Consider the following 15,030-nt stretch of genomic DNA (forward strand, 5'->3'; position numbering starts at 1 on the left):
ATACAGATCAGAAACGAGGTTATTTTGCAGTTTAGATTTTTTTTCTTCAAATTTCATTTTCAAAGAAATGTGGTAAAGGAGAAGTGTGTATGGGAGCAATTTGTATCTGGAGAGCTTACCAAATAATTTTATAAAAGAGGCTGTGTTCTGCAGTATGCTGATGGTTATTACTAACCATGGATACCAGGAGCTCCTTGTGCTTAATGCATCCCAGCACCATTTTACACTTGCGTATGAAAATGTTATCAGAGTTCTGCAGAGTCTGGTAATGATAATACTCCAGCATTATAACAAATAGGTAGTACTGTTATTTTGTTCTCTATTTTAGTATATCAAACGTATTTCATTGCTTACACTGTAGTAGCAGATCGAAACCATCTGCTGCCTTGCCACTCGTCTGCCAGTCTAACAGAAAATCTCAGTTCATTTTCCTTGAGGCCAGTATGCTTTAAGGCATGTGTACCAGGACTATAATCCAGCTGCTGAATGTTGATACAAGTCCAGACCTATGCTCATATGAGCCTTTTAAATGGAAACAATACTCTTTGCCAAGGATTGGAACAGAGATAAACTCAGTTTGCTTTTTCTCTCTTCCCTCCTCCCCCCACCCCCTTTACAGCTCCATCCCCCATCACAGTCATAAGGAAAGACAGGACATCCAGGAACAGCGTGGCTCTGTCTTGGCAAGAACCCGAACATCCAAATGGGATCATCTTGGACTACGAGGTCAAATACTACGAAAAGGTGGGAAGAAAGATCGAAGGGGAGGTTTTTGTGCTGGTAATACTGTAAGGAAATTATTGCATCTTGCCTATATTAAGGATTCAGAGACACCCCTGTTCGCTCACTGTCTGTCTCAATGACACTGAGTGTTGAAACTCTTCAATTTTTGGTGAGGAGAACATCATGAAAATATGAAGTGAAATTGTTAAGTTGTGTTGTCTACCAGGTTCATCCCCAAACACATCAGAACAAATATAGAAAGTGATGCAGACAAGCTGTAATACTTTATTTTTTCTTCTTGAATACTGTTTACTCAGTTCTGTTATGCTGTCAGTGTTCATTTGTCAGCATCCGTGTGCTGGTCCTTCCCCATGGCACAAGCATCTTTCACACAAAAATGATTTGGTAAAGAGATGGGCAATGTTTTAGTGGCTGGTTTGCACTAGGAAAGTTCCCACTTTACTTGAATAACTGAATTCTTCATAAATTCTATGTAAATAACTACAAATCAAAGAAAATCTGCCATTAAATAGGTTCTGCTTTATATTGACATTTTCTTGTCTTTACAGCTGTTGATTTCTACATCCTATATAGATCTGTATTTAGGAAAAAATAAATCTTCATAACAGAATGGGGTTTTGTTTTTAATAAATCTTACTGGTTGAATTGAAAAGGCCATAAATCATTGTGAAGATTGTGAAGAGTGGTATTAGCCATTGTTAGGTTGATCAGAGAGACCTTTTGATAGAAATATATTGCTACTGAAGTTGACAAACTTTGAAAAAAATGTCAGAAACAATGGTTTAATTTAGCATTTACTAATGCTGTTCATATTTAGAAATCAGGCTTATATTTCTTAGGTACCAGGGAAGACGTGGTGCCAATATCCACTTAGAAACTGGTGTTAGAAAGACTCCATGGGTATTCAGTTAGGCTTTAGAAAGTTTGCTCATGGAGCTTACCAGTGGGATGTGTGGTATTGATAGTCCATGCCTGATCTTCAGCTGAAGAATGGGGATCAGAAGGCCATATTCTGACAATATTTCTCCCAAATTAATATGTCATCTGATTTTGGGAGGTTTTCTTGGTGGGAACTTGAACCTTCAAAGACCTTGGTAAAAATCTGAATATATGTAGCACTACTGATAAAAGGGGAAAAAGAAAGCTTCCTAAACATTTCGGTTCAGTCTCACCTTATAGAGTGGTACACTATAGATTTTCGCTTTGTTTTTTTTTCTGTTAATTTCGGTGGGGACAGGATCAAGTCTGAATCCTGGGCTTGAGAAGTGAAAGAGAACCAGCTCATGCATTGTATTGTCTTTATTTGTACATCCTCAGCAGTGAAAAGATGCAGGAATTATTTAGGGTCTCTTATTTCCAAATTTTTCTGAGAAAAGAAAATAGATACTGCCTTTTCATAAGGCTTGGAAGAGCTATTTAGCTCACAAAGAGCTTATGCCTGACAGATCCCAGAACTTCAGCCTGCTTTGCACAGGCCAGGTTATTTCTCTGTATGATTAACTCACGTTTCATTTGAGAGCTACCTGGCTGCTCTTGTGGCCATTGGCTGTACCTTTGTTCTCCAAGAGCTATTGCAGCCCTGTCTCAGCTCCACCTCCAGACTCACCAGGTGGAAGTCCTTGCCTGGGCGGCTCTGCATGGGGTGTAACTAACACACGGGTGCGTTGCATGCCGTGGCGTTAGGGTGATCTCTTGGGTTGTAGTTGCTCCAAAGGGAGAGAATTTTTCCCTTTGTGAGCATTTAGTTCATTGTAATTGAATGACTGAGAAGTTTTATTTGTTTTTTTGCGGTGTTTTGATCATCATTCTATGCTGAAATTAGCTTGCTTTATTCAAGAAAATTGTCACCTCCCAGTACCATTGTGTGCACAGAGTGAGCACACGGCTGCTATTCCCACCGAGTATGTCCAGTCTTATGGAGCAACTGGTTGTCACAAGACAGCTTCATAAGACAGCCAGCCTTATGAGGCTGATCTTGCACATGTGTTTCTTCCCTTTGAAGTCTGTGATCAAGAGTTCATATGCACCAGACAGCTTTCCTAAACCAGAAAGCCAACTGCTTGACAATAGGAGCCAGACCATTTAGAGCAAAGGGTTTTTAAAAAAACAAAACCCACTTCTGACACCAGTGTTTTTAATGTGTGTTCTGCAGCCCCTTGGGGAGTCAGAAGCCCATTCCTCAGGGTTTATGAAAGGTAACTAAGGCAAGCAAATCTATCGTCAGGAGGCTGTAATCCATTGCCCTTTTTAGGTCTGCAAATTGGAAAAGGTTGAGACTACTACTCTGTACATGTTAAACTTACCTGAGGCCAGAGCAGCTCGTGCTGGACTGTTACTCTTCATTTCTTCTGCAAACACCTTTGGAAGATGCTGCTTTTCAGTCTGAGATCTCTGTGCAGCTCCTCTCCCCTCCTCTTTTGAAAAGAGAGCTTTCTTTTTAAAACAGTCCAGTCCGTTTGATTTTTCTGCTTCAGAAATCATCTTGGTTGTGCTCATCAAAAAACCCACTGCTGTTAAGTGACAGCTGCTAGGAAATAAACCTTTCACGGTTAGCAATGTGGGTATTTGTCCTGACAAGTCGTACCTAATTGCTGATTTATGTTGAGCCATTCTTTTCCCTGCTGCTTGTTTTTACTTGACATACCTTTTGTGATCCCTTAGAAATTAATAAATACAGCATGAACAGAGTAATACAGGTCAGCCCAATTCTGTCGTACACCTTGTCCATGCATATTTTTTTGACTTTGCTAAGTTGTTCTTAAATTTCAAAGAATATGTGATATTTATGGGCAGCTGCATGTTATTGATATTCAGGATGTTAGAACAGATTTGGAATAAAAATAGAATGTCCTGCATCTAAATTATGATATCGTGTAGTTTTTACAATGCATTATTGGCATAAAGTATGTGGAAAATATTTATTTGCTGCAAGGGCAATTAATTAACCTATTCAGGTTTTTTTCACCAATGATTTCACTTGTGTAACCAACAGAGAATAGAGCTTTATGTGATGTTTCTAGAGCGATTAGGAGCTACAGTTTGGGGAAACTGTTTTAACTTTTTGGAATGAACCTATGGGATTTTAATGCATAACATTATGAACGGAGAGTGACAGTTTTTCAGACTCACTGTTTGGAATAGAATTGTATTTTCTGTAAAAATCTATAAGGCCTGGTTCTGAGGCACCAGCTGCTATTTATTCAGAATATTTAAAAGAAGTAAAATCCTCTTTCAGAGGAATACGGTATGGAACTTCTAGGCATTTATTTTATGGCAGGGCATAACATTTTATATTATGTTAATGGTACCAAATGACACCCCAGTTCAGTCCGTCCGTATAATGCTGTGCTGGGTTTTAAGCGTCTCAGCCACCAAAGTGCACATATGACAAAAGTCAGGTTTTTTTCTTACACGAGCAGATATTTTGTTTCCTCCTTGTCCTTGCTCACATAGTTAGGTTCTCTGGAAGGAGTATCTTGTCATGCAAAGATACAAAAAAAGCTGTCTCCTAAATATCACACATAAACTATTAATTGCTTCATTTAAATAAGTGGCTTACAATTATAACTAAATCCCACACACTTTATTAAGGTGAAGTCTGCTGCAAACAAATAAAATTTAATTGCAGTCTCACATTCCTAAAATAGATTTGCCTTTGCCATCGTTGAAACTGTGTGCTCAGTAGACTGGCTAAAGCCAACAAATAAATAAAGACTGGACATGGCACTTAGTGCCATGGTCTAGTTGACATGGTGGTGTCAGGGCAACGGTTGGACTCGATGATCCCTGAGGTCTCTTCCAACCTGCTTGATTCTGTGATTCTGTGATTCTTTCCAAGGCTGAAAAAGTAAATTATATGCAAATGCACTTAGTTGTTTTTAAACTCTTATTATTCTGGCTTTGAGGGCAGATAGGCCACATATACTCCATGAGGTTTGTAGGAGCTGTCGTATCGACAAACAGTTCACGCCTGGCAATAATGGGAAGCAGTATCAGGACTGTGGGATCCTCCCAAAGGTGTGTAGTCTGGCTTTGGCCTCTCAAGTGTACATGCAGCTGATGGAGAAAATGTTCTTCCTCGTGTAATATAAACACTTACTGTGTTTATCTGAAAAAGGACATACCATTCACTCTCACTAGTGCTGCCACTATAAATGTTAAATGTATCTAAAATATGTCTTTTGTAAAACATAGTTGAAAATTATAAAATGTCATTCGCAAATGAGACACTAACAGTAGTGGGATTTGCTTCCCAGTAAAGATTGTGTCTGGTAAACTATGCAGAAATATTCAGGAAGAATATGCTTTGTGCATCCAAGTTCAAATTTATCATCAGAGTGTTTGGTTAAAGTTCTGCTTGGCAAAGACTGACTCTCCTTTTTGTATATTCTTTCTGCTTATGGCAGCTATAGTGCTGTATCTCTGAAGTTTTACTTCATCCTCAAGAAAGATAAACTTGGGCTTTTATGTGGTGTTTCACTGATTTGATTACTAGTAACGTAAAAAATGACTTACAAAATATGTATGTAAAAAGCTTGCCATAAACTAAGATACCATGACATCCTCCATACCATTGTTTTAAACGTTTATTTTCCAAGTTCCATTGTGGATTATTAACAGACAGGGCCATGACTATATTTTCCCTTGCACGTATGTATCTGCACAAGAAGGAAATGTTTGCATTTCATAAAAGCTGCCTGAAGCGAGATCAAAATGAATGTCCAGTCATAGCATACACAAAAGATTTAATGTTTTAAAGACAAGATTATTATGGCTTTGAAATGAAAATAGTTGCCTACATTCAACTGAATGATTAGATAAGGAAAGCCTGCAAATTATAATACGAGGCCTTTGTTAGTTCAAAAATAAATAATTTTAGGCAAGCCTGTTAGCTCCGTAGAATGTCTTCCTGTAAATTTTCTCCCCTGAATTTATAACCGAAAACTTCTTCAGAGAAGTATCGTGAAACTATGAGGGGGTCCAATGCTGATTTCCTTTTTATTTTTAGTGTGCAAAGAAAATGGGCCATGATAAACATTTTTATGTTTATTCAGCTCACCCTGTCTGAGGTTTTGATTCTGGATGGTAACTTTTAGGCACAGGCTTAGCTGCCTTTTCTTTTTTCTCTTTTTTTTTCCCCTTCACAGTGATTACTCGTGTGCATAACGTTGAATATTATGTGGAGATTCTGGCAATTTCCCTAACTATGGTGTAAATGTTTCTGTTTCTATATCAGACTGCCAGGAACAGGGTGGTTAGACTTCTGTAGCACCAAAGTGAGCAGTTTCTGATGTCCACCTACTAACTTAGAATAAACCTAACTTTCTTACTCTAGACAGCGCTGCAGAGCAAACACCCTAAACCAGCTCCACTCACTTGAACTTTTCACGTGAAGGTGAGATGGCTTTGACAATAAGTGTCTTGAGTATTTTCCAACCTTATACTTGTGTGTCGGCACTCTAGTGTTGTCAAAGTTAAAATGTCAGTACCTTGCAAGCTAATGCAATGCCATAAAACTTAGTGGGAATTAGATGAGATTGTTCACATCCGACCTATGTTAACTCAGTTTCTGCTTTCAACCAGGCAAAACTCAATGGTTTTAGTGTATTTCAGAGTGTTCAAAGTAAAAGGGCAGCATATGAAATCCCCACCACCTCCAGAATAAAAAAAAAGTTCATGGTTGGGAACCTAAACAACTGAGATTCTCACAGCTCCCCACATGTGTGGCTGCTGTCCAAGATTTTTTCTGAGGCAGTTCCAGCTGCCGTTTTTAGGAAGCCAAAAATGCTCTTTTGGTACAGGATGGCTTTAATAAAATAAGCAATACCTCAGGCTCCAAATGCATGCTTAAATTTTTAGACTACATGCTTACAGTGGGACTGAGATGTACTTTTATCAGAATTAGCTTTTTACACAGTGTGAAGTGTATCCAAACTTACTAAATTACAAAATGGTCAATTTCTTATTTTATATAAAAAATTTGTTATGGCAGAAATATGTGACTATTAAGCAGAGTGTGGTTGTGTGCGTTATCATCCGTACTGGACGCACACCTTGCTCTTTAGCAAAAGCACTAATGAGCAAACACACGTTTCCTTTCTGGCTACTAAAGCCCAAGACTCACTCAGGAGCAAGTTCAGTGAGGTTTTGCCCAAATGAGGATGGACGCGTCAATGTCATAGTTTTTACAGCATAATAGAAAACCAGTTGTATTTGCCTGTTCACAGAGCTGAGGTGAGGAGCCTGAGTGGGGTTTCTCTTCTGGCTGTTACAAAGGTAAACACTGTCTTGTAAAATGTGAGGCAGTAAAAACTGCATCCTGCAATAGCTCCGCAGGGCCCTAAAATACCTAAGTTGGCCTGTTACAACTTCCAGTTCAGTGCAGTAGGCAAATCTGGTTTATGGTTTTTTAAATAACATTTTAATCTTCATTTTCACGTTGTGTTACAGACTATGGACAAAATGATGCAAAGCCATATAATGAAATGTCATATACTCAGCATGTCTAGTATTTGATTTACAGCACAAGGCCATAGAAGCTCTAATGATTTAGATTTCTTGCTAATCAAAATATTTTTAGCTGATTGAAAATGTCTGTAGAGGCATTTGTCAGGCTATAAGTATTCAAAAAATACGCCGATGCTCTCCAGGTGATTTGTAGTAGTTTTGTAGCAACCACCTCTTGTTTCTGTTTTTTTAGGGTGTGGTTTTAATCTGATAATTTCTCTTCCCAAAAGCAGGAGCAAGAGACAAGCTATACTATTCTGAGAGCCAAAGGTACCAATGTTACCATCAGTGGCCTCAAACCTGATACCACCTACGTCTTCCAGATTCGAGCCCGAACTGCAGCTGGATACGGGACAAACAGCCGCAAATTTGAATTTGAAACCAGTCCGGATTGTATGTATTTGTTCAAATGGTTTATACTGCCATTCTGCCCAGTTTCTGACTGATTGGAAGGGCTGCTTTCACTCCTTTTCTAGTTTAGTAAATGCGACTCATAATTGTTTATGATGTGTCTTTCTGGGTAGTGTTACTATATAACTTTATATTTGTCATTAAACTTGAAACATGCTATAAAGAGTGTACCATGACTATCACAGGTGGTATTTTCTTCCATTCCCTACCCGACCTCTGCCTCATGACAGAATCAATACCTTGCTAGAGCACAGCTACTGTCAGGGGAGGAAGTTTGATAGAAAAACAGATTCACAGCCTCGTGCTGTTCCAAGTTTGTGGCCTGAACCCTATGGACTATAAACCCCTGCTCCTTGAGAAGTAATATTTATATTGATCCATTAGTCCTGTGGGTCAGTGTGTAATACTCTACGCTACTGCGGAGCATTGCTGATGTCTCCTGCGTAGCCTTGAGATGAAACTAATATGCACAGGCCGGGAAGGATGGTCATTCAGTTGAGTGGCTGGTCAGGGAGTTGGGCTGTTTGCGTTCCTCCCCCTCTCTGTCACTACTGGGTGGCCTTGGGGAAGTTATTTACTGGTTGGCACTCCTTTTCCTTTTCTCTAATGCCTAGATAATAACATTATTTAACTGATGACCTTATAGGTATTCTTTACAAGTTCCGTTATTATATCAGAAAGACTCTTAATAGAACTCATAGTCTTAACTGTTACTTTCTCATCACTTGGTGCTATATAGTAAATCAGACCTTCTCTTTGCCAGAAGCTGAAAGTGGCTTAATGCATCAAAAAGTCAGCCTTTGCTTAGGTACCCTGTTACCGATGTAGACTGATGATGCATAATTAAAGACTTCTGGCTTTTTAGAAGGTCAGATTTTCACAGAAGACTCATATCTGCTGTTCAGAGTTACAACACAGCTAAGGACTATAATTCTGATAACACTCTCATAAGGCTTATTCATGTACTTATGATAAGGCTTGAGAACCCATGGTGTAAAAAGTGCTCTGCTAAAAGCAACAAATTTTTAACCAAGAAGAGTAGCATCAAGCCAAATGGTCTTTCACTTGGCATCCATGTATTTTTGAGATATATTACGTATTTCATCCCCACTTCTTCCTCCCCAACCTTAGCTCTTACTCTGAAAAGCAAACAAGCTTCTAGTTTAAGAAAATAGTTACAAATCACTGTTATGGTGACAGGCAGCTTTGGCACACTGGATGAAACTGGAACTCAAGATAGGACAAACAAGTGTAGCAAGGAGAAAAAAATCAGTTGCAGTGATAACAAATTTCATAATTTAGAGGTTAACGAGTTTTCTGTGCAAAGTAATATTAAAAAAGAAGGAAAAAAGTAGCCATCCAAAAACGTGGAAGGTGACAGGAGAAGCATCCAATCTAAGGCAGAAAATAACCCTCCTTTTTCCTATAGACATTGATTAACCATGGATAGTCCTTCTGTCTGCTTCTGTGTGCCCTGGCTTTTCACAACCTTCACGGGGATACTGTCAAGCTTAACTGGGAAGCTTAATTCATTAAAGCACCTTCCATCATATGGAAGTGAGAGCAAGGGTGATGATTGGGGGGGTTTGGGGATTTGCCTGGGATTTCTTGCTAAGAAAAAATTCCTTACTGACCATGACAAAATATATGTATGTCATGGTATGTATGTTTGTATTTACAAATATGTTTATATAAGTATCAGTTTAACAGCAGTTACTACAATCAGCAAGAGTAAAAATCAGCAGTAACAGAAACAACTTTGGTAAATTGTCAAAGATGGCCAGAGTCTTTTGTTTTCTTCCCTTGTATTTATTTGTCTGATGAAAAATTACTTAGTAGATTAAATATTTGGCAGGAGACCAAATGCTATATAGTGATGACTTAATCTGTCTGTTCCCTATATGAGTCAATTGTGATGTAATCAGTGTTATGTATGGGGGTGTTTATTTATATATTTTTGTGTTACATTTCCAGCATTCTCCATTTCCAGTGAGAACAGCCAGGTCGTGATGATTGCCATTTCAGCGGCGGTCGCCATTATTCTCCTCACAGTTGTGGTGTACGTCTTGATTGGGAGGTTAGTTTATCATCTGGTTTGCACGTTTACTCCTGCTTCCATTTCCCCGAGGGGCCTTGATGAGCATGGCAAATTGGGTGTCGTCGGGCAGCAGCGTGGCTGGTTTGCACCTTCTCCTTTGTCTGCTGCCCAGGAGCTCCAAATACTACTTCATGCTCTGTAATGAGCCCGCTAACATTAGCAGCCCCAATCACGCAGCAGTTGTTAAAAAATGCTATAAACACATTCTTAGGCAATTGTAAAATTAAACTGTAGTGGTCAAAAATCAACAAATCCTCTCATTAGCCAATTTCCTCAAATTCCCTGAGAACATAACATGCCTCTATAGGGCACAGAGAATGTAAATATCATTAAACTTTCAAACAGACATTTAATTGTGGAGGGAAAACATTTTATTCTGTTTCCACCTGCTGTTAGCATATAAAATTCTCTATATTAATTTTTTTTTCTCTGTTGCTTGCAGATTCTGTGGATACAAGAAGTCTAAACATGGCACTGATGAGAAAAGACTACATTTTGGGAATGGCCATTGTAAGTTACTGAAGTCTTTTAATGCTTCCAGATCCGTTGAATTCATCCCCTAGGTAACTGGTATTTTTCAATTTAAAAATAAAAGAAGTCATACCTCACTTAAAGCAAGGTGAAATTGGGAAGAGAATTATCTCTTCTCTTGTGGATAAGGAGATTTTCCCCAAACAATTATTCTTTGTTTCAAATTCTTTCATCTGTGTTCAGGTTAGTAATGAGCAAAACATCTCTGCCTGTGTTCAAACAGTGCGTGTGGTTAGCGATATGATATTGATTTTGCTGTGCATTACTGAAATGCAGACTGTATCTTCAGCTTCCTCATTATCAGCTGTAAAAAGTCTGAGAAATGACATTTTTTTCCCAAAGCAAAATATAAAATCAATGAAACCTGTCTTGATGACTACTGAAGGGACTAGGAAAACTGCTTGCTTGACAAAGTTGACCCACTAATAATTTAGTTTGGAAATATTCTAAGCACAGGCTAAAAAGTGTTTTGGAGTAGTTTCTTAAATTAAGAATAACAAATAAACACGTGTCTCACAAAGTAATGGGATTTTTTAATCCAGCTCTGTTTACAAACATGTTTTGTTCAAGTCCTGATTCCCCACTTGCAAGAATGAATATGTCTGTTCTTTCTTTGAGTCTCATCCAGGACTAAGAAGAGAACCTTTTTATTGACTTATGTTGTCTTTGTATCACAAAAACTGTATATAGTTAAGGATGAGGGATTTTGCTTATTCTGAGGAGTCTGGGCTACTTTTGAAACGTGTTCAAACGCCAGACCCAAAGCCTATCTATTTCTGATGTTTGCATACCTATTTCTAGTAAGGCTAAATGGGACTTTATTCATGGCTACTCTGGGTCGTTTGGCTGTGCCCTGTGAAAGGAACCGCATGGAGCAAGATCTCATCCAGGAGAGATGCTCAGGGGAAGACGTGTTGATTTTCTGAGCCCAGGCACATGTCTTGGCTACCAGGAAGAAGTAGCTTGCTATGGCCCGTGGCTGGAGGGGAGTGTCATCCTGCAGTATTTCAGCTCCTCTCCGATCCTGGTTCCTCTCTGCAATGTGCATAACCCTGCAGCACTTTTCCACAGTAGACGAGCTGTGGATCATGAAGACAAGATCACAGTCAAAGGCCCATCTATACCCTCTTTAAAATAGTAATAAATTAGTTTTGGAGCAGCAGAAGCTGAGGGGAGAGGAAGGTGATGGTTTAACCTTCCTGATCAGGAGTAGGGGGAGATTCTTGGGGTTTTTTTATTGCTCCATTTTGGATTTTTTTCATCCTTACAGGGCAAAGATAATGCCCTTCATAAACACCAAGACTGGAAATTCCTTTTTTTCACCCACAGAATTCTTGTTGTCTAATGAGCGTGTTTTTGATAAGAAGCAGTAGTTTGTCTTTGAAACTGTTTCAGCTCCAGATAAATATTTTGCTACACCATGTAAACCATATTGAACCATATATTTCTATTGCTTAGCATGTTGTAAGTTTAATGTACATGTTTTTTTCGCACACAACAGTCGCACTGTACCATCTGCAAGAAAAGAGCTCTTGGTAGCATAATGAGATGCCTCCCCACCAAATATAATTGAATTAACATTTTAATGAGGGATTTACCTGCAGTAGTTGGAAATTAGAACTGCTTCCTAATCCCCGTGACAATGGAGTAACTGTTCTCTGACTGTTCATATTATCCTTATTTTGAGTTTGGAGCCCCTCCTTATCTCCAGAGAGCCCTGAGCATGCATATCCATGATGCACGTGCTCCTTCCCTTGCACTGTCAAGGGATACACAAGCTGTAACAGTGGGTTTGCTTCGTGCAGCCCAACAACCGCTAACCAACTAGTCTCAAAAAAAAATCTGTATGGTTACATGTGGCCATAGAATTAATGTTTCATCATCCAAATTTAATGAGGTTATAAAATAAAAGCAGCCAGTAAAAAAAGTGTCGCAGACAAATAACAGGTCAGAATTTGCTCTCCTTACTCCCACACAATGGAACATTGCAATCACTATTCTTAAACATGTCAGTGCTGTTAAATTCCTGTGGATTAAATTGCTTTTAATTTGGCTTTAGATATTTATGTACTGTTTTCTGAGTAGTGCCATGCTGATTCACTGTGTAGTAAGAACAGAGCTGATCATGGACCTGGTATTTCTGTTAGAAATTCTTGAAAATGATTTGTTGGTTTTGCAGATATTAAACTGTTAGGATTTGTATGTATGTACGTGTGTGGCTGTTGAAACTTTATTCTACTAAATTACAGTCTTTCTCAAAGAATAAGCAAATTGCTCCTATGAAGTAAAAAAGGATAAAGTAACTTCCATGGCTGTCGTAAACTTTCAGCATCCTAAATCCAGCAGCTGGTTTATTTCAGTCAGTTTATTCTGAATTACTTTAAAAAAGGTTCCAGCCATGAACTATTCCCTGCAGCCTTATTACAAATCCTATAATATTACTTCAAAGGGGCAAAAATGTTTCACCTCCTCAGATCCTCTCCCTTTGCCTTCTTTGGCTAGGCCCTTTTTATTTTTTTGCTACCTTTAGGGCAATTCATGCTGTTAAAATGAAAATGTAAATTATTATGTTTGCACAGAATGAGCTGTAAAGTAGTACAGCTTAACACATGTGCATGTGTTTATTATCTGTTTTTCATGACAGGACCCAGTTACTATACAGGCTGCCCTTAATTATTGGTGTGAAGGGATTATTCTCCTTGCAGTCACCGTCACCTGATCTTGGGAACCTCTGGGGTCAGCATTAAAAATCTGCAGCCAAAAAACCCCACAGTGCAGAAGCTTTTAATTGTTATTTTTATTGGGGGTATGAGGGAGCCTGTAATGTACATTCAGTATGGGCGGAAAGGAGCATTTACGAGACTTTTAACCAACAGCAATATACAGCCAATTACTTTTTGTTTTACTTGCAAGTAATTCTGTAATCATCAGGCTCTTGAAGGAAAGGCAGTCGGCATTTAATGCCGTGCACACACAGCCCTTGTGTTAAGAGCATGGCTCTTAGTTTGCATTGTTTTCCAGGCAGTTAGCTTGGGAACTCAGTTTTATCATTTCTTTGTCAATTCTGAGGCCAATAAATCTCCATAAAATTGATTATTTATTTTTTTTACATACACTTGGGATTGTTTGACAAACAATGGTGTGCTCTAACTAATGGTGTGAAGGTATTTTTTCCTATCTGTGTAAACCCAGAAAAAAAGGTTTAACTATTCTAGCAGTCAACAAATTGATGCAGTATAATAATGTCAAGCTGGAAAGGATATTCCTGAGTGGGTTAAGGCAGTGTTTGTAGGAGGAGTTAATATCTTTTACAAGACCAACTGGTACAGTTAGGAAAAGCTACAATACATGTCCAGGAAGGCAGGTTTTGTGTCAGAAGCAGAAAACTTCAAGCTAGATGTAACGGTTATTTCACTTTTTGATAACAAAACATCTTTGTGTTCTAAAATGAATACAGAGGCAGGCACACAAGGTAGCGGGTACAAGCAAAAGCAGGGCCTTTAGCTGGGGAGGGGGAATGAGGCTATGCTTTGCCTTCAGCATCTTTGCTGGAGAGAAAGGTTGGGAATGATAATATGTTCTTCCCACCTCCAGTCCTGCTGGAGGAAGAGATATGGAGAGCTTGAGACTGCCCTTAAAATCATTCTGTCGTTTGAACTAGCACTTGCCCTGGGCAAACAGAACAATCCCTAGCCAGGAAACTGTAGAGGGGAACAAAATAATAACATGGATGTTAGGGTAACTGAGCACTAGAACCAGACTTTAATAATAACAACTGGCTGCCATCCTTGTATGTACTAGCAGAGGGACTGAGGCAGAGGTGCATTTGTTCACAGATAATTTTCTTTTCTTATGCATCTTGTTGAAGGACTTGGAAAGAAAAAGTTTGAGTTAATGTGCTATCCTTAATATATTCCTAAGAATTTTCAGGTTGACTGTAGCATCACGCATTTTGTTCCTTGCCTCTTTGTTGTTACCTTGAAAGGGACAATATAAGGAAGCATCTAAATGTGGGAGGGATGGGTAGTATTTTAATATTTGAAAAGCAGTTAAATATGGCAAGTGCAAATATATTTAAAATTGATTTTCAGACTTCTGTGCAATAACTGCATTAGTGTCTCTGGTTTCACTCTATATTAAGATTCCTGAAGACCCATGAAAAGCAGTTTGATTTGAAGAAGCAGTATACCTTTTTCTTCTATTGATTTGATTTCTGTTGTCTCATGAGCTTTCCTTAGAAGGATTAATTAAGTCTAAGTAACATTTTCTCTCTGAATTTGTTTTTATACAGTAAAACTCCCAGGCCTGAGAACTTACGTAGATCCACATACATATGAGGATCCCAATCAAGCTGTGCATGAATTTGCCAAGGAACTGGATGCTTCTAATATATCCATTGATAAAGTAGTTGGAGCAGGTAATGACCATCAGATATATTGAACTAAAGATAGCTTGTTGCTGTATATACTGTTTTACATCTTGTGACTAAAAGAAAATGTTCTAAAGTCTTCAAATTACTATGTCATATTTAGAGCTGACTTCAGTGCATATGAAAAGTTAAGGGCACACAATTCTATTCTTTTTCCCCAAAGAAAGCAGATAGCAAGACAGTTTTTCAAAAGACACCCGTCAGCCCATACTTGGACTCAGCACTGTTGGGAGTGAATTTAGAGTTCAGCCTCATTTCTATGTTTCTCTTTAAAATCTGTCAGCACAGAAAATAGTATCAACTGTGAAGA

General features: G+C 38.6%; 1 protein-coding gene across 1 annotated transcript in view; it reads left to right on the top strand.

Annotated features, from left to right (window-relative positions):
- Positions 1 to 15,030, top strand: part of EPHA3 (EPH receptor A3) — a 229,351-nt gene that overhangs the window by 170,169 nt on the left and 44,152 nt on the right. The window contains exons 5-9 of the mRNA XM_068425163.1: positions 620 to 744; positions 7,482 to 7,644; positions 9,637 to 9,739; positions 10,203 to 10,270; positions 14,583 to 14,708. Of these exons, the coding sequence (XP_068281264.1) occupies positions 620 to 744; positions 7,482 to 7,644; positions 9,637 to 9,739; positions 10,203 to 10,270; positions 14,583 to 14,708 (585 nt within the window). The remainder of the gene's footprint in view (positions 1 to 619; positions 745 to 7,481; positions 7,645 to 9,636; positions 9,740 to 10,202; positions 10,271 to 14,582; positions 14,709 to 15,030) is intronic.

Source organism: Nyctibius grandis, chromosome 2 (assembly GCF_013368605.1).
Source record: "Nyctibius grandis isolate bNycGra1 chromosome 2, bNycGra1.pri, whole genome shotgun sequence".
In the NCBI taxonomy this organism is placed as follows: domain Eukaryota; kingdom Metazoa; phylum Chordata; class Aves; order Nyctibiiformes; family Nyctibiidae; genus Nyctibius; species Nyctibius grandis.